Source organism: Crocodylus siamensis, chromosome 10 (genome assembly GCF_052110815.1).
Source record: "Crocodylus siamensis isolate JL-2025a chromosome 10, ASM5211081v1, whole genome shotgun sequence".
Lineage (NCBI taxonomy): Eukaryota > Metazoa > Chordata > Crocodylia > Crocodylidae > Crocodylus > Crocodylus siamensis.
In genome coordinates this window covers 40,939,515-40,958,375 of record NC_143404.1, presented here as the reverse complement: position 1 = coordinate 40,958,375, position 18,861 = coordinate 40,939,515, and the positions used below count along the sequence as shown (strand labels likewise).

General features: G+C 45.9%; 1 protein-coding gene across 1 annotated transcript in view; it reads left to right on the top strand.

The window, feature by feature from the left end:
• UQCC1 (ubiquinol-cytochrome c reductase complex assembly factor 1) overlaps nt 1-18,861 on the top strand; it is a 180,355-nt gene that overhangs the window by 66,032 nt on the left and 95,462 nt on the right. The window contains exon 7 of the mRNA XM_090064074.1: nt 7,260-7,317. Coding sequence (XP_089920200.1) covers nt 7,260-7,317 — 58 coding nt within the window. The remainder of the gene's footprint in view (nt 1-7,259; nt 7,318-18,861) is intronic.

The window sequence follows — 18,861 nt, the reverse complement described above, 5'->3', positions numbered from 1 at the left end:
GGACCTCTGGCCACAGGCAGGCAAAACTCATGTCATGGGTGCTTGTGCAATTGTGTCTGTCTTGGGGCGGGGGGTGGGTTGGAAACTACTGCAGGCCTGGCTGCTAGGCCCTGCTGCAGCAACAAAGCCTGCCAGCTGTTAAGGAGATAGGTGCAGGGGGGTTCTGGGGCCCAGCACCCCTAGCTGCTGACAGGCAAAACTTGTGTCATGGATGCTTGTGCAACTGTTGCCTCTCATCAGGCAGTAGGGCTGAAAATCCCCCATTACTTGTCACCAAGGCCTGAGGGTAATAGGAGTGGTAATAGGAGGGTAATCCAGGAGTGCGATGCTGTAGCCAGCAGGGCCAACAATATGCTGGCATGCATCAATTGATGCATCTCCAACAAAACCATTGCAAAGAAGTGATTCTTCTGCTCTACTCAGCTCTTCTCAGCACTGGTGAGACTGCAGCTGGAGTACTGTGTCCAGTTCTGGGCTCTGCACCTTAACAAGGATGTGGTAAAGCTTGAGAGAGTCCAGAGAAGAGCTACCCATATGATCAGAGACTTGCACAGCAAGCCATATGAGGAAAGGCTGAGGGACCTGGGACTTTTCAGCCTGAAAAAGAGAAGGCTGAGAGGGGACTTGGTAGCAGCTTACTGTGACCTTGGAAGCATACATCTAGGGCTTGGTGAACAACTTCATCAGACCACCCTTGGGGAAAATTAGGAGTAATGGTCACAAACTCCTGGAAGACCATTTCAGGCTCAACATTAGGAAAAACTACTTCACAACTAGGGTGTCCAGACTGTGATCATTATTCCTAGTTTTCCCCAAGGGTCCCCTGGTGAACAGTTGTTGACCCTTCCTTTCAAATTCAGATCTGGCCACCATCATCATGCTTTTATAATCCAGGGCTAGACTACTACAGTATACTCTAGACAGGGCTGCCCTTACAAGTTGTCCATAAACTTCTGATGGTGGTGGGTCACCAGAAGCATAAACTCCAGTCCTTGAGGGTTGGCACAGGTTCCCAGTAGCTTTCCAGGCACAATTCAAGGTGCTAATTTTAACTTACAAGACCATAAGCAGTCTGGGCTGTACATATCTGAGGTACCTCCTGTTCCTTTATGCCCATCATGATTCCAAAGGTCAGCCAAGAGCAGCCTTCTGGAAGTTAGTATGTCAAGTCCATTTAATGATAATGTGTGGAAGGTTTTTCTTGGCAGTTGCTACTCAACTGTTGAAATCCCTCCCTGTTGAGGCCTGCCAGAGCTTGTGCCTAGACATCTTTAGAACTGTAAGATTTTCCTATTTGGGCAGGCATTTAAGAAACAAAGCTAGGCTGAGATATTGTATAGTGGGATTTTATTTCCTGTATGATATTCTAGTTCCCCTTTTGAGTTGTTTTGTTCTCCTACTGTAAGTCACCCTGAGCTTTTGTTGAGAAGGGTGGCATATAATTCACATAAAGTAAATCGTATATATCAATTTTGGAGAGTGGGAGCTTGTGCTTTTAATCTTCTGAAGAACTGTATCCTGGTTATATGCAAGTCAGTGGCAGACTTGTTCACTTAAATAGCATGTATTCAGCTCCCTAGAGGCCTAGACAAACATGAGATGCCTATATATTAAAATCATGATGAATAAATTAAATTAAATTGCGTTTAGATTGTATTTGACAAGATGTTAATTGAACTGTTCACACATTCTTCAGAAAATGCAAATCCAACCCTAATGAAGTGATTAGAGGGACATTATAGCAGGAAGCCTGAGAAAATTAGTGGATGTGTGCTAGACTACTTGAGTTTACTTTGCAGTAACACTTAGAAGCCTCAGTCGTCAACTGGGATCCTACAGAAAGGTGATTAATGAGTAGAATAAGACAGGGAAACAGAGAGTTTTTATTGTCATGATGGGCAGAGGTCTTAGCCCACCTTTCAATTAGTTGTAAAGATTGTGTTGGTATTCTGGCAAAGGAGAGTGTTTAAAGAGGGATTTGAGGGAATGTAATAAGATGGTGCAGCTGGCGGGCCTCGAACATAAGGTCTCGTGCTACTCAGTCTCTGGCATATGGTCTTGCCTGGCGCTTTGTCCCTAGATTTTGTCTATTCCTGATAGGTCTTAGAAGCAGTCCTCACCCCTATCTCGCCTGCCATGACTTTGCTCAACTCTTCAGTGGAGGGGTTGACTACTTAAGCTTCTCCGGTGTTGGGACTCTTGGGGTGATGGTCTTCTGTGAGGCTCCACCCTCCCCTACACCTTGCCCTAATACCCAGCCACACCGAGTTGCCGGTGATCCCTGGGGCCGACCCTCACCTTGTGATGCCCAGATGAACTGGTGGCAAATCCGTAGGCTTGTTCTGAGCCTAGACCCTGCCAGATGAGGACTCCTACTCAGGGTTCTTCCCTGGCCCTCTAACCGTGGGCCACTCTGCAAAACATAAAAGAAAGATCAACCCATAAGTCTCCCGGGCTATAACTCAAAGTTTGGATTCCCTGTCCTGGAGAAAGTCCTCTCCTTACTTAACTCTGTCTGCAACACGCCTAAGGCTGGGTGCTGCGTTTCCCTGATGGCCACTCGGTCCTTCGCCGAGTAGTTCCGCCTGGCAGAACCCAGGACTCTGCGGCCCCTCTCGCCGCTTGTATTTTGGTTCCCTGCCGGGATGGACTCTGGGGTACTCCCCAAACCCGTGTTGATCCCACCTGGATTGCCGGGTCTTCTTCTGTTCCATTGTCTTCGGGGTGGCTCCTAGCGTCGGATCCTGTCTCAGGATCCTTATGCTTGGTGTTGCCACTGCAATGGAGCATCCGCTGCCTCTCCCTGGGCGTTTCCCTTCCCAATGCAGGGAAACGTGTCCCAGCCTCGCAGCTGGCCACTGGCCTCTCCCTTGCCTCCGTGTGAGGCTCCAGGCTTGTCTCCCCTCCTAGCTGGTCTCCAGCTCTCCTCCTCCTCATCTTCCCTTGGGGTGCTCTTTATGCCCCCCACGCTGGCTCTGATCATCATTGATTACAGCTGGCTGTAGTTTGAAAAAGATGCGGCTAATCAGCTGCGTGGGTCCCGCCGCTCCTTCCGGTTTTCCCGCATCATCAGCTGCAGGTAAGGAGTTCATTGTTTTCTTTCCTTCTCCGCTCCTCTCCCCAGTCTTGTTTTGGGTGCCGAGATACCCCTTCTCCCCTTCGGGGCTATACTGTGCAGTCAGCCTGTGATGGCTTTCTGTATGTTTATGGGAAGCCCCTCTTATGTGCAAGGGACAGTTTGAGAGAGAGCATGAGATGCTTTTTGAAAACTTGAAAAATAGGTGGCAAATTTGGCATAAGTGGTAGAATGGATATAGAAGTCAACATGCCACTAGCAGATAAATCACTGTGTTCATCTTAACTTATAGATTATTTTGTGAATTGCAGATTAATAAAGCAGGCTTTGGTATGAAATAACACTGACTGAAATCAGTATCATAGAATGTGTAAAGGAGTTTGATATAGTAGTATAGGGAAGCAGGTGAGGAGGCAAATAGAGTAGTGTTGATGAATGCATGTTTGAAGAAATAACTGAAATTCATAATGCGCATATAATGAATTCTGGATTAAATGCATATATGTTCACAATAAGGATCAAAGTGTCATTCTTGGATCAATGTTAAACGGCAACCAAAAATTTTTTTTAAAAAAGGACTAAAATATTATAATTTAATGATGTGAATTGAGAATACCTCTTTATGCAGAATACCGCATTCTGTTCATAGTAAAAAAGAGCAGAAATATAATTGATTCTGATACAGGTGGTAACTATTTATTTGAAGTAGGCAGAGATGTTTTTGTGAAGAGAATATGAATGGTTGAGACTAACTTTCCAGGTAAATAAAAGGTGAAATGGTATAGTTATGGGGGGGACAGACCTTAATATAGTTGATGCCCTTAGCAGTGACACCTGGTAGGAGATGGTAAAACACATTTCTTACTATGTATTCTAATAACACATCTTACAGTAATAATGTTTAGGAGCAGCATCGCACCAGGGCACCTTCACGTTGCTACCTATGACCAAAAGGAGCAGTCTCCCAGCCCGGCCTGCTCCTTTGCCTTTGGGCAAACTGCCTGCCTTGCTTGTTTGCCACGCCTTGTTGTAAAAATAATCCAGATGTTAAATAGTGCCCAGTTGTAGTGGGTGATACGGACACACTCCGACCTTCCCTTATACTTGTCCCATGCTTTGCAAATATTTCATGGCCCAGCACCTGGCCTCCACCCTGGTGGCACACACCAGGCCTTAACCTACTTCAGGGCTCCAGCATCCTCCCTGGGCCCCAAGCAATTCTGCCCCCTCTCCAAGGCCTGTCAACTGCGCCCCCTCTCCAGGCTACTTTGCCCCACTCCCAGGCTAACACTCCGCCCCCGTGAATTGGGGCCACAATCTCCAGACCTCTCAACTCTGCCCTCTCTCTAGGGGCACCCCTGGAGGCTCAGGTGCCTTCCTTGGCGTGCCTGGCCCACCATGCCCAACTGTAACCCACCTGGAGGTTGGGGGTTGGAGTTTAGGCACCGTGACCTGCTTTTCGCCAGGGAGGTTCTCAGTCTCGGCACTGAAGTGGTACTGCCCTGCCAAAGGCAGTCCCACCAGGCCTCCCTAGCCCAGCAGGGTGCAGCTTTCGGTCATGCCCAGGACCATGAGGCCTCTTCCTTCCCCATTATCTTGCCCTTACCTCTGAAATTACACTGGAGCAGGAGCTCTGTCGGGCGACATTGCTCCCAGGATGGCTGGTTTCAAACTGCTCTCTCCAGCCCTGAATGCTGGGCTCTAAAATGGCTGCCTTCATCAACCACATGCTGGCTGTCTGCTCAGCCCTTAAAGTGACGGAGCACTGAAGCTGCTTCATCATGCAACCAAAGGTATCAATTGGCTTTTTTAGGGTTTTAAATAGGGTTTTTATAAGTGCATACCTCCTTGAAACTTGACAATAAGAGAACAGGGGTTGTTCAGTTAAATAAATGGATGTTGTGTTCATCATACCAAGGTACTCATGATAGTAGAATCCTTGATGGGTTTCACCAAGTGACTTGCTCAAGATCACTGAGAATGTCAGTGGCAGGGCAGAGAATTCAACTGGAGTCTTCCAGTCTCTAGACCAGCTCCCTTTCCAGTGGCTGTTCTTCTTCCTATTCAATAAAATCTAAAGGTAGCATACTGAAAAAATGTTGTTTTACAAAATCCTTATTTAACTTGTGGAATTCATTGCCATTGGGTATCATTGGAGCCAAGTGTTTGGTTAGGATTCAAAACAGGATTATCTATATGAATGGATAGCATTCTTATTTCTGTTAGATGCTATTAAAATTATCAGGCTTCTGTATTTCGAAGAACATGGAGATAAAAATAGTCCCAGGAAAACAAGTTAAACTAGAATGTTTTTGAATTAGTATTGTAATTTGTGTTAATAAATGGTAGTCTGGTGTATTAGTAAAGGGTTTGTTAACACTTACTTGGGATTTATTTTACTGCTTGAATTCTGGACATTGAAGATTTATGTTGATAAAATCCTTATGCACTGTCACACATTCTCTGTGTGCATTATAGTATTCAATAGCAAATAGAAAAAAGATTGCGATTAACAGTGAAAGCAAAAAATACATGTTTGTAATTTAGCTGGATTAATAAGAAAGGTCTTTAATTTTGGCATTTCCTAAATGAATGCTTTGTTTTAAAACTGCTATGTAATATTAGATTTTTACCTTTAAATAGGAAGAAGCCAAGTGCATCAACAAGTCAGTTTGTTATTTTGTATGTTGTTTGCTATGTGTCTGCAACTTGCATTTGTTTATTTATATGATTTTCTTTTTGCCAGTTTATACACTAGGTCTGTCAAACTCTCTGGGCACATGAACAACTGAGGATTTAAAATACCCTAATAATAAATAATCATGATGTGAAAGATGACATAAAATGACCTCCATATTCTAATATGGGCCACTGCCATCCTTCAAAAAAAAACCCACCCAAAACCTGAGAATATAATTCACTCTGGTGCAGACACACAAGCTTTGTTTTGTTACTTTTTATGGTTGAACTTTAGTTAGAGTGAATAGAAGAGGCTGTTAGTGGATTCTGTGCGTTTTGAAACATGTTCCTTCTCTGTGAGACTAAGGGAAGACATTAGTTTCAGGGTGTGAAAGCGCTTCATATCTGCAGAAATGCACACAAAAGGATTCTTAGCAGATCTGTCCTAATTTACCAGAACAGTTTGGTTAAAATCTGAAGATGGATAGATTTGGAGTCTGAGCATTGGGATTAAATTAAGAGGTATGGAATGGACTCTTCCTGCTGATAGGGCAAGACCTGGAAAAAGAAATGGGACTCCCTCATAATTATTGATTTTTATCTTACATAGTGGTCGTGTCTAGCCATCAGTCAGGTTGAGGCTCTATTGTTCCAGATATTATACAAACATAGTAAATGACAGTCCCTACTCTAAATCTACTGGATACAAATAATCATGGCTTCAATATAGACATTGGTTTTATGACGCATTACAACCTGCCTGACATCTGATTCACCAGGAACATGCCAGAACTGACCTCCAACACTTTTCTTCCTTCCTCCCACCCCACTTTCTCCTCTTCCCTCCCTTCCCCTACTTTTTTGCCCTTTATCTTCCTAATTTCCAGCTATTTCCTTTTTCATAGACAGCCTCTTCTTCCTTGAATTATTATCACTGTAGAGCCTCTCTTACTCACTTTTGGCTTTTTCTCCCCTGCTTCCCTTCCCCCCTTCACTGATTTACTTTTTGTTTTCCTAATTTTCACCTATTTACATTTTCACCAACCTCCTGTCACGCTTTTAACTTCTTTCATACCTTGGAATCTCAGAACAGCAGAGACTTCTATTCCTAAAGAAGGACGATTGTGCCTGAAAGCTTGCCAAGAACTTTTTTCCAACTACTCAGTTGGTCTAATAAAAGATATCACATCTATTTAAAGAAACTTGCCTGTCTATATCCTTAGACCAAAACGGCTACAACCAAAAACCCAGTCCCTGCTCTAAGGAATTTATAACCTTAAAAGGTGAGAGATTCCGTTTCTGAGCTCCTAATATAATAAAACAAATATCTGAAAAGTCCTTTATGCAGCATTTTCTGACGCACAATTTAATGGACAGGACAATACTTTTAAAGTGAAGAAAAAGTGTATTTAAGTTTTAGTTCACAAAGTTTGTAAGATGCAAAAAAGAAATGGAAAGCATCTTACCAATCCTCCTGTATTTAGTTTTCTTTTGTTTTCCCTAGGGTGCAATATGCCTGATACATTGAACTCGTGGTTTCTAGTAGCCCAACTTCATGTCTGGTAAGTGAAAGTTAAAATAATAAGATTACTTTCAGAATGAAGTTACTCTACTGACAAGGAATGTTCTTTTTATTTTTTTCAAAATAGTTTACATTAGAATTTTTTTATTAGAGTTTAAATAGACTCAGAGAGAAACTGGTATTTGTAGTGTTCTTCAAAATCCTCAATAGCAGAAACAGCAAGGTCTTGAATCTTTCTAAAAACTCTCACTCTGACTGGATAGAAAACTGTGTTTTTAGTTGTTCTGGGAAAAGCTTATGTTTATGTAACATTGGTTTAAATAGTAACAATTTGTAGTGATTTTTAGTTGCTGGTTTTCAGAAGCCTTTAACAAATTATAGCACTGACATTTACACTCTACATGCAGGTTAAGCGAATTACAGATTGACTACATGTAAAAATAGTTAACACCCTAAAACTGTATATTTTCTCCTTCATTTGAGAAATGTTTTTTTCAATACTACATGATTGAAACGGTCAGAGGGATATAGCAGTGATGTACAAGGGAATATAGTATTTTTCAAACTGTCAATTCTTTCAGGAAGTGAATTAGATTCAGTACTGTAACATAAAGCAATTATCCAAAGATTGTAAGGAATTGCTAGGTAGCAATACCAATTGGCCTGAAAGCCTGTGTCCCTTACTTTTCTTCATTCCTCATCATCCTCCTCTCCCCCTTATTTTAAAGAGTCTGAAATGTACAGATACATTTGGCAGCTTGTTCCATTTGAAAAAAACCCGTATTAGCATACTATTTGAAATCGAAATTGCATATAAATGTTGTGTTTAATATGTTATATTTCATCAGAGTTCCTATTGAACTATATCTTTGTGGGCATATAATTGTGGTTGGTGTGGGCACCTTAAACAAGAATATCCTGTTTGGAGTTTAAATTTTCACTTAAACAGTGGTTGTACTCCTGTTTTTCTTGCTTTTCTAATATAAGTGGACTAGATGGAGAAACAAAGTTGGCCGTAAAAAAGGGGGTGGGGGCTAAAAATGTTTAATGGAAATATGAAAACTGCCTCTGAATGTATGTCCTTTCTCTTAGTTTTCATTCTGCCTATTAAAAAAAGTATCCCCTTTGCTGTTGATAACAGATACTATCTCTTATAGTTATCCATCTGGGTAGCCTGTGTGGCAGTAGGAAGCAGTATTTTTGCTGCGAAGGAGAATTCAATTTCAAAGTTATTTGCTTTATTGAATATCCTGTTGTCATTTGCAGTTAACAAAGATACAGGTCTTCATAGATTTCATAGGTGCTACAGGGATTTGGGAGCGGAGCTAAAATGTCTGGGGGCACAGGTGGTCTTCTAATCGATCCTCCCAGTCTCGGGCTATGGGCCAAGGAGGGAGAGGAGGATCCACGTAGTCAACCAAAGAGTGTGGCGCTGGTGTCATAGGGAAGGCTTTGGCTTCCATGACCACAGCCCGCCCTTTGGCGAGAGAGGCAGCGAGCTGCTGGGAAGAGATGGCTTCCATCTCTCTCCCTTGGGGAGGAGGCTCTTCTCAGCCAGACTGGCTGACCTACTCCACCGGGCTATAAACCAAGCCCGTTGGGGGGCAGGGGAACTACTGCCACTGCTGGCCCGCTGAGCAGCCCTTGCAAAGCCAGCGGGCCAAGGCACGTAAGGGAGCCCACCCTTGCCTCAGACCTGGTACAATCTGCGCGCAAGGCAAGAGCCCCCAAGGGCACACTTGCCTGCCTGTACACAAATGCCAGGAGCTTGGGGAATAAGCAGCAGGAGCTCATCCTCCTGCTCAACGCAAATCATTATGATGTCATTGGGATAATGGAGACCTGGTGGGACTCCACCCATGACTGGACCTCGGGTACAGACATCTATACCCTGTACAGGAGGGATTATGTAGATAAAAGGGTGTAGATCTCTCTGTTAAGGAAAGCTACATGTCCCTGCAAGCTGATATTGGTGATCAGGGTGGATGACTGGAGACCCTCTGGGTTAAAATCTGTGGGGAATACGGCACAGGGGACACAATGGTGGGAGTCTACTACAGACCTCCCACCCAAAGTCCTGAGCTTGACCATGAGTTCTCCCGGGAACTGGCTGAGGCTGCATGCTGCAGGACCATGGTTGTCATGGGTGACTTTAATTACCCGGATATCTCATGGGAGGATCACTCAGCCAAATCTGAGCGGTCACAAAGCTTCCTCTTGTGTGTGGATGACCTCTACCTGACTCAAGAAGTCTATGGGCCAATGAGAGGTAAAGCGCTGCTCGACCTGGTACGGGCTACAGGGGATGACCTAATCGGCGACCTAGTGATTGATGGGAAGCTGGGTGACAGTGTCCACGAGCTGATCACCTTCACTATGCACCGTAAAGCTGGCAAGTCAGTCAGCAACACTGAAGTCCTTGACTTCAGGAAAGCTGACTTTGACAAGCTCAGGAGGCTTGTCAGTCAGGCCCTAAGAGACCAGGACCCCAGGGAGAGGGGAGTTCAAGAAGAATGGTTGCTCCTCAAGGGAGTGATCCTCAATGCACAAGGTAAATCTATTCCATCTTGGAGGAAAGGCAACAAGAGGGCACAGCAGCCCCCCTGGCTCTCCAGGAATCTAGCAGACATCCTGAGGCTAAAAAGAAAAGCCTACAAAGGATGGAGGATGGGATTCACCTCCAAGGAGGATTATTCTGCACTGGTCCAGTCCTGCAGGGAGCAAACCAGGAAAGCCAAGGCTGCAACTGAACTCCAGCTAGCTTTGAGCATCAAGGACAATAAAAAGTCCTTTTTCAGATATGTGGGGAGACGGAGGAAAAGCAAGGGAAACATTGGACCTCTGCTGAACCAGATGGGGCAACTGACAACTGATGCCCAGGAAAAAGCCAACCTATTAAATGGGTACTTTGTGTCCGTCTTTCATCAGTCCCATGGGACACCAATGCCTGCTACGGGACAGGGAGGTCCGGGTGAGGGAGATCCCCTGTCCTCCGTTAATGTTGACCTCGTGAAGGAACATCTTGAGAAGCTGGATACCTTCAAGGCAGCTGACCCTGACAATCTACACCCCAGGGTACTCAAAGAGCTGGCAAGCATCATGGCCCAGCCCCTGGCACGGATCTTTAAAAACTCCTGACACTCTGGTGTAGTGCCCGAAGACTGGAAGAAGGCCAATGTGGTGCCTACTTTCAAGAAAGGGAGGAAAGTGGATCCGGCTAACTATAGGCCCATCAGCCTGACTTCTATCCCGGGGAAGATCTTAGAAAAGTTTATTAAAGAGGCCATCCTTAATGGACTGGCCAAGGCCAACATCCTAAGGGATAGCCAGCACGGGTTTGTTGCGGGTAGCTCTTGCTTGACCAATCTCATTTCTTTCTACGACCAGGTGACCTATCACCTGGACAAGGGAGAAGAGATTGATGTCATATATTTTGATTTAAAAAAAACCTTCAATCTGATATCCCGTGATCACCTCTTGGCAAAACTGGCCAATTGTGGCCTTGGGTCCACCATGATCCACTAGCTGCGAAATTGGCTCTGTGGTCAGACCCAGAGGGTAGTAATTGATGGAATTCTCTCATCATGGTGTCCTGTGACCAGTGGGGTCCCCCAAGGCTCTGTCCTTAGACCCATTTTGTTCAACATCTTCATTAATGATATGGACATTGGAGTCACAAGTGGACTGGCCAAGTTCGCCCATGCCACCAAACTTTGGGGCAAAGCATACACACCAGAAGACAGGCGGGTGATCCAGGCTGACCTGGACAGGCTCGGCAAATGGGCAGACGAGAACCTGATGGTGTTTAACACCAAAAAATGCAAGGTTTTCCACCTTGGGAAGAAAAACCTGCAGCATCCTTATAGGCTTGGCAGTACTACACTGGCTAGCACTACGGAAGAAAGAGATTTGGGGGTGTAACAGGAGTGCTGCTTTCGGAGCCCTGCTGGGAATGCGGCGCTGGCCTCCTGTAGTGGGCTGACTGCCCGCCTAATCTCGCTTGCCACGTCTTGATCTTGCTCATAATTGATGAAGGATTTAAAGTAGCGGGAAGCTGCCCAATCTTGTGCGCCCAGATGACAGGGGGCGCCGTTTGCGGCTCCTTTCCTGCCCCTACACCACAGCCCAAGCCTCGCAGATGGTGCTGGTATGCCCTCGCTAGGGCCATAATATGAAGTCCCGGCCCTTTGCTTGCCTTCGGGGTTTCTCGAAGCCCCTTCTCACTCTCGGGGCCCCTCCCTGCCCCCTCACTCTGCTCCTCACCGCTCCTCACCGCCAGGGCTCTCTGCTGCCCCCCCTAACTCAGGGCTGGGCCAGCGTGCCCCCCCGAACAAAGCTGTGCCCTCTTTGGCACCATTCACTGTGCCCTCTGGGCGCGAGGAACCCCCAGATTACTGGGGAGCTCCCATGAGGCCTCCTCGCACCCCTACAGCCTCACCCGGTCCTCCGGTGTAACCATAAGCAAACACAGAAATTAGCCCGCTGGCTACAACATAACCCAAAAGCCTACTGGCTTGTAACCTCAAGCTCATAAACCCCGCACCGCTCCACGTGAGCTTTACCTGACCTCCGTCAGAGTGCCTTTGCCCCTGCATCATTGCAGCCCGTCCGGGTGGTCAGGCTCTGGCCATGGCCCCGGGCTGCTCAGCTCGCCCACAGAGCTCCTGCTCCTGTGGCTGCCGGAGGGGAACTGCCCTCCTGGCCTTCTGCCTGGGCTTAAGAAGGGCTAAGCTCCGCCCCTTCCTGGCTCCAGGCTTCCCCGGTCGCCCTAGCAACCCGCACGGGCACAGTCTTAGAGACTGGCAGTCGTGCTTCCCCTTTTCCGCCACTAGGGGCCTCTCCGGAGCCTTTTCTCCTCTCAGTTGCAGGGCACCTGAGAGCCCTGCGACAGGGGGTCATCATTGACCACAAGATGAACATGAGCCTGCAATGCGATGCTGCGGCTAGTAAAGCGACCAAAACGCTGGCTTGCATCCAGAGATACTTCTCAAGCAAATCCCGGGACATCATTCTCCCCTTGTACTCGGCCTTGGTGAGGTCGCAGCTGGAGTACTGCGTCCAGTTTTGGGACCCACAATTCAAAAAGGATGTGGAGAAACTTGAGAGAGTCCAGAGAAGAGCCACATGCATGATCAGAGGTCAGGAAAACAGACCTTACGATGACAGGCTGAGAGCCATGGGGCTCTTTAGCCTGGAAAAGCACAGGCTCAGGGGTGATCTGATGGCCACCTATAAGTTTATCAGGGATGAGCACCAGGATCTGGTGGAACATTTGTTCACGAGAGTGCCCCAAGAGATGACAAGGTCAAACAGTCATAAATTACTGTGAGATCATTTCAGGCTGGACATAAGGAAGAATTTCTTTACTGTCCGAGCCCCCAAGGTCTGGAACAGCCTGCCATCGGAGGTGGTTCAAGCACGTATATTGAACACCTTCAAGAGTATATTGGATGCTTATCTTGCTGGGATCTTATGACCCCAGCTGACTTCCTGCTTTTTGAGCGTGGGGCTGGACTCGATGATCTTCCGAGGTCCCTTCCAGCCCTAATGTCTATGAAATCTGTGAAACATCAGCCCACTCAGTGGCATATGAGTGACATATGCCCAGAATGTCTATGCTCATACCTTTGCCTGCTTTTGTGAAAAAATCATCCTGGTGGTTAATGGAGGTCATGGTTTTAGGAGACCACCCAGCATTTACTAAGGAAGAGCCATAATACCAAGGTTATTTATAAATGGGTATCAGCTGTGATGGTGGCTCACAGGCCCAGCCATGACTGGCATCAGTGCCACACCAAGGCAAAGGTATTCAAAGTGTGGTACAAGAGACCCTCTGATGCCAAGCATGTCTTCAAAGCCCAGTGGATAACATACCCATATTTTGAGGAACTGGCATGTGTATTGGCCAGTGAGACTCCATAGAGCCTTGCTTTATGACTGACTGTGGGAGAAATTCAGAGCTGAGTTATAACCTCAATGAAATGCAGTTGGAGGACCATGAAGAACCCCTGTTCCAGACTTCAGGCAGGAGTACTCCAGGAGGGACAGGAGCATAGGAGGAAGTTCCTTCTCTTGTTTGGGACTCTCAAGCAAGATATTTACCAGCTGTTCGGTCAGGACAGCTTGGATGTAACTGATACAAGAAGCCAGTACCATCCTGTCAACATCCCTGATCAGCCCTTATTCTCTTGTATTCAGCCCTCATCCTCTCAGTCCGATTACCTGGAGGGGAATGTATGCACAGCCAGCCCCTAAACCAGTAGGTAAGTAGTAGTACACCAGCACTTTGCCAGTGTCACTAACCCTTCTCCTCCCCTTTTTCTGCACATCAGTAGCCAGCCACTGACTAGTGATCAGCTGCATCCCACCCCCAGGGCACACAAGCATGTGTGTGTGCATGTGCTTGCATGCACGTATATACACTCATGCATATTATGCACCTGTCGTGATGGAGATTAGTGAGAGCTGAGGGGTGGAGATCAGAGCCTTTCGGTGGTAGGTTTACTTTGCTGGATCGGAAGGAGAGGAGGCCTAGAGGCAGCCTGAGGATCATTTAGGCACTGGCAGGCTGTAGTTGTGTCCCATGACATCAAAGGAGAGGAATGTTAACAAATTATATATAATTACGGTCTGCTGTATGTGGGTATCACTGCTTAAGTCAATTTGTCAACTCCTAATTTCCCTTCTCCTGGCCAACTTTCACCCTCCTTTCCCTCTTCCATCCTCACCAACTCTGTGACTGGGTGAATGTGGCTGGTTGTGCCCATGCAGAAGAAAACCCTGATGTTTATCCAGAATAGTGCTCATATTTGCAAATATAGGCAATGTTACACAGTGCAGTTGGACTGTGGGTGGAGAAAGTATTAACACAAGTTGGTGCTCACTTATGATCCTGTGACACTTTCCTCACCCCAATCCCCATCAGTAATCAGTCACCGCAGCAAATGGTGAGGTTTACTGTTCCAGAAAATCAGAGCATAGCAGGGGTCATGTGCATTTACCTGGTCAGTCCACTGCTTGCACAGAACTGTGATTTCCTCCCCTCTGTCTACCTTCTGTCCCTCTTTCCCTCACTGAGGAATGTGTAACAAAGGAGGGGGAAAGCTATGAGGGGAAAATGGCCTGATTTGCTTTTTTTTACAAAAGAAAGAATAATTCTGTGGCCTTCCCATTCAGTGATCTCTCCTCTTTTGCTACTGGTTTGAATGTCCAGGGATCAGGGTACAGTTTGTAGGCTATAGTTCAAGTATGCTGGCATCAGGGCAGGATTGGGGAGTGACTCCTAAAGATCACAGACAGGTGCTGGCATGTAGTAGGCTGAGGGTCCTGGCTTGGGCATGGTGTATGGGTTCAGCGGGCTGTCATCTGAGTGACAGATCTTCACAGCTTCAGCAAGGCAACTGTGTAGGAGAGGCATGAAAGTCTTCTGCAGGGTGTTTCCAGATAGCGAAGTGGCATGCTCTGGGAACTTGGTGTGTGACTGGAACCCCTGACAGAGGCACCATTTGCTTGTTATGTTGGTCTGTTAACGGAGAGTTTTATTGTCATCAAGTCACTGGGGGAGAAGTACTCAAACTTTCTAGAGGGATATTCAGTCAGTCATAATTTTGCATGTTGAAAGGCAGCCCTCCTTCATCAGGGGTGCCACCATTGCTCTTTTGAATGTTTCAGGCAGAAGGGCCTTCAGATAGGACCACTTTCTCCAGGAGAAGAAGGGCTGAGGGGGAGGGATTCCTTCCCAAAACTGCAAAAAGCTCCCGGTACCCCACTGTCAACAAATGCAGCAACTTATTTATTATCCACAATGACCTGGAAACACTGGAAAAATGGTCCACAATCAATCAGATGAGATTCAACAAGAACAAGTGCCAAGTCCTGCATTTGGAACAGAATAACTGCGTGAACAAATACAGACTGAGGAATGCGTGGCTAGGCTGCAGTATTGCGGAGAAGGACCTGGTGGTAGACTGTAATCTAATTACATGCCAACAGTGTACTTCTGTTTGCAAAAAAAAAAAAAGGCCAACAGCATACTGGGTTGTATTAAGAGGGGTGTCGCATGTAAATCAAGGGAAGTGATTCTTCTGCTCTGTTCACTGCTGATGAGGCCTCAGCTGGAATAATGTGTTCAGTTTTGGGCCCCATACTTAAAGAATGCTGTGGACAGATTGGAAAGAGTCCATTGCAGAGTGACAGTAATGATTAGGGGCCTCAGAGGCAAGACCTATGGGGAAAATCTGAAAGAATTAGTGTTATTTAGCCTGGAGAAGAGAAGATGGGGGATTTGATAACAGTTTTCAAACACCTAAAGGGTGATTTGCAGAGAGGATGGAGATGGGCTTTTCTCTGTGGCTGTAGGCAGCATGACTCGGGGCAATAGACTCTAGCTGGAGCAGAGACAATTTAGGCTGGGGATTAGGAGGAGCTTTCTGACTTTAAGAGTGGTCAAGCATTGGAACAGACAACCTAGAGAAGCTTTGGAGTCTCCATCCTTGAAAGTTTTCAAGAGCAGGTTTGACAGACATGTGAACAGACATTTGGCTAGGATGGTTTACTCAGGGTTGATCCTTGAGCAGGGGGCTGGACTAGATGACGTTGTGAGGTCCCTCCCATCCGTGCTTTTTTGTGATCCTATGATCCTGCAGAAAAAAACAAACAAACCCCACTAAATCACTTGATTTTTGGACGTTGGGGTTGTGGATGCCAGCTGAGGGCTCAACCCAGCCTGAAAATATGGGGAAAGTCTCATGGCAGCTCACCAGTGCTTTGTCCTGCACCCTAAGGCTAGCAAGGAACACACCAAGGTTTGGGGAGGGGTGCATCAGATAGCTAAATTTCCCCAACCCGGAGGCTTGGGGCGTGGGTACTTAACATCTTAGGTGCTAGGATGTTAAGTGACCCCTGCAGTGGAATGCAAAGACTTGTTTGGTGGATCATTTCTTATCATCAAATCATAAAAGTATAAAAATGACTACTTATGTTTTTACTGTCATTTAAGAGTCGATACCTGTCACAGGCTAGCTGGGCACTGTGAGTATATCAATTTAGTTGCAGACTGACTAAGCACTGCAACTTTTTTAGCCACTGGGCTTTTTGGTTTGGGATCAAGGAGGTGATGTTGGGAAGGAAAGCAATGACAAGTTTCATTTATAAAAAAAGAACAAATTTTACTTATGACAACAAAAGATATAGGTTGCACATATAATAGTTAATAAAAAGGTTAAGCTAATAAACAGACAACATAACAATACAGATTAAAATTGACAGTGATAATAAAACAGATAAAGAAATTAACCAAGAGTTTTCACTTGGTTAGTAACTTACCGATAGTCCCTTGGTTAGAAGATGCATATCAAGTTGAATCAGCGAAGTCAGATGTCTCTGAACTGGGCTGCCTGAAGGAGAACTGGTGGAAGCCCCTCAGTCAGGATCTGGTCCTTGCTGTCACAGGGAGTAAGAGAGATCCGTGGGGGTATGGGACAGCAGTGACTCTTCTGTTCCATCCTTGCTGAGGGTTACTGTGAAGTGCGTGTTCTTTTATATCCTATTTATGCTGATTTTTTGGTTATAGAGCCATTCATAATATTGCTTTAAAGTTGTTATCCTATGGGGTTAAAAGGTGTTAGAAATTATTATAATAAGGTACTGCCCAAGTTTGAGTTTATCTAATAAGCAAATTGCAACACAGCGTTTTCAGGTTTGAAAATTACCTCGCCTAAATCCAGCCCCTTCAGAACTCTCTGACTATGCTTTTTCGAGATGTCCTTTCTTGAAATGTACTGGATAAGCTAGGCAGTTGAATCCAGTTTTTATCATCATCAAGGTTAAATTCTGAGCGAGAGAGAACTATTAGATCAGCTAATTTCACAGCTATAGCTTTGTCTTTGAGGCCTGATCAGTTCCATAGACAGTTACAAGTTACGTTTGCAGATTACAAAAATACAAGCTTTATATTAGACAAAAGTTCCAAATGACTCTAAGAAGCACATATTTATTGCTTATTAATTTCTTTGGTTCTGGCTATCGCAGATACCTAACAGCAAGATGCTTCCACTGTTGCAGTTAAGACCCAAGGTCACAGCTGGAAACCACAGCACATTGAGTTCCTAGGTACAGATGGGGAAAATGAAGAGCAAAGTGTGTGTAAATTTGTTTGTATTATGGAAAAAGAGGAATCCTCACAGAGAGTGGAGAGCAGGGATGGAGTATTTACCAGGATTGGTGTGCTGACCTTGTCAGGAAGGCATTTCTCAGGCCAGGTTATAGGGTATTTCAGGCACATCAGAATATATCAGCTTTGCGAAGTAGACAGGGCAGATACTAAAGAACAGTCCCCATGTTGAGAGGGATGCATAGCAGGCTCTCAGCTATGTTAGATGCCCAGAGAGTGTCCAAGTTGCACTGTTTTGTCTCCTATTCCCGGGCCTCTCCTATCCAGGCATAGGTTTGTCCTGTACCTGAACCTGGGGCCACTGTAAATTCCACAGGCTAGGGTTATCCTGTCCAACCCCTATTCGTGCTGTACCAGGGTCAGGGCTATTCTGTTTAGCCCCCATTGGTGCTCCTCATGGTCAGGGCTGCCCTTTTCAGTCTCTGTCAGCATCCCACCAGCGTCAAGGTTACCCATCTCAGCCCCAAAAAAACAACTTCCTCAAGTCAGCTTTACCCACCCCAATACCAAAGGATTCTTCTCCCTTCAGTCAAGAGTACCTGCCCCAGCACACACTCCTACCACCTCCCACCAGGCCAGTGTTACTTGCCATAGTTTCAAAGAACCCCTACCCAGGAACACACCTTCAGGCAGACGTTTACTCACTTCATTCATGTTTTCTGCTGCCCTTTGCCCTCTCAACCACTCTCATAGCAGGCCCCAAGCACTCCTTCACAAACACAGCCTCAACACTGTCCTGCTCTTTCTTACAGCCAGCCTTACCATGTCCCCAAGGCAGGGAGATCCCTACATTCCTCCCATAAGGACCCACAGCCCCTTCCCCATGTGGAAGTGCCCTGTTCTTCGTGGAGGATTAGGGGATATGGGTTAAGGAACAGCTGAACTCCACATAAAAATGGAGGGCATTTTTTAGCTGAATATAGCACCCTTTGACTTCTACACATGATGTGTCAGGATCCTGCCATGCCACTTGATAGCCACTCTGCCTCCAGGTACCCAGTGAGCACAGTTTGGTATGGCAAGGCCACATTTAGGGTTCCAATATCTTCTCTTCCTCCAGTTCATCCCACTTTTAGTTCACCAAACATTTTGTTGTTGGATTATAGTACACACCACTTGGATGTTTGGAATTTTTAATAAAAAGCTCATTTCACTGACAAACAAGTACACACATTGGCCTGTGCACTGATTAGCTTTCTACCCTACAGGCTGGCTCTACTAGAAGTAGTTTGTCAGGGCATCTCTTACAAGAATATCCTGACAGTTGTGTTTGAAGGGTGCCTGATACAGGCTGGTGAGCTTTTGGGCTTCCTCTGCCTGGTTTTCTTCTGGTCTTGGCCTGACAGATGTGCAGAATACAGGCTAAAATGACATCTAGGGCAGGTAGTGTTGGGTAGCAACTAGGAGCACCTT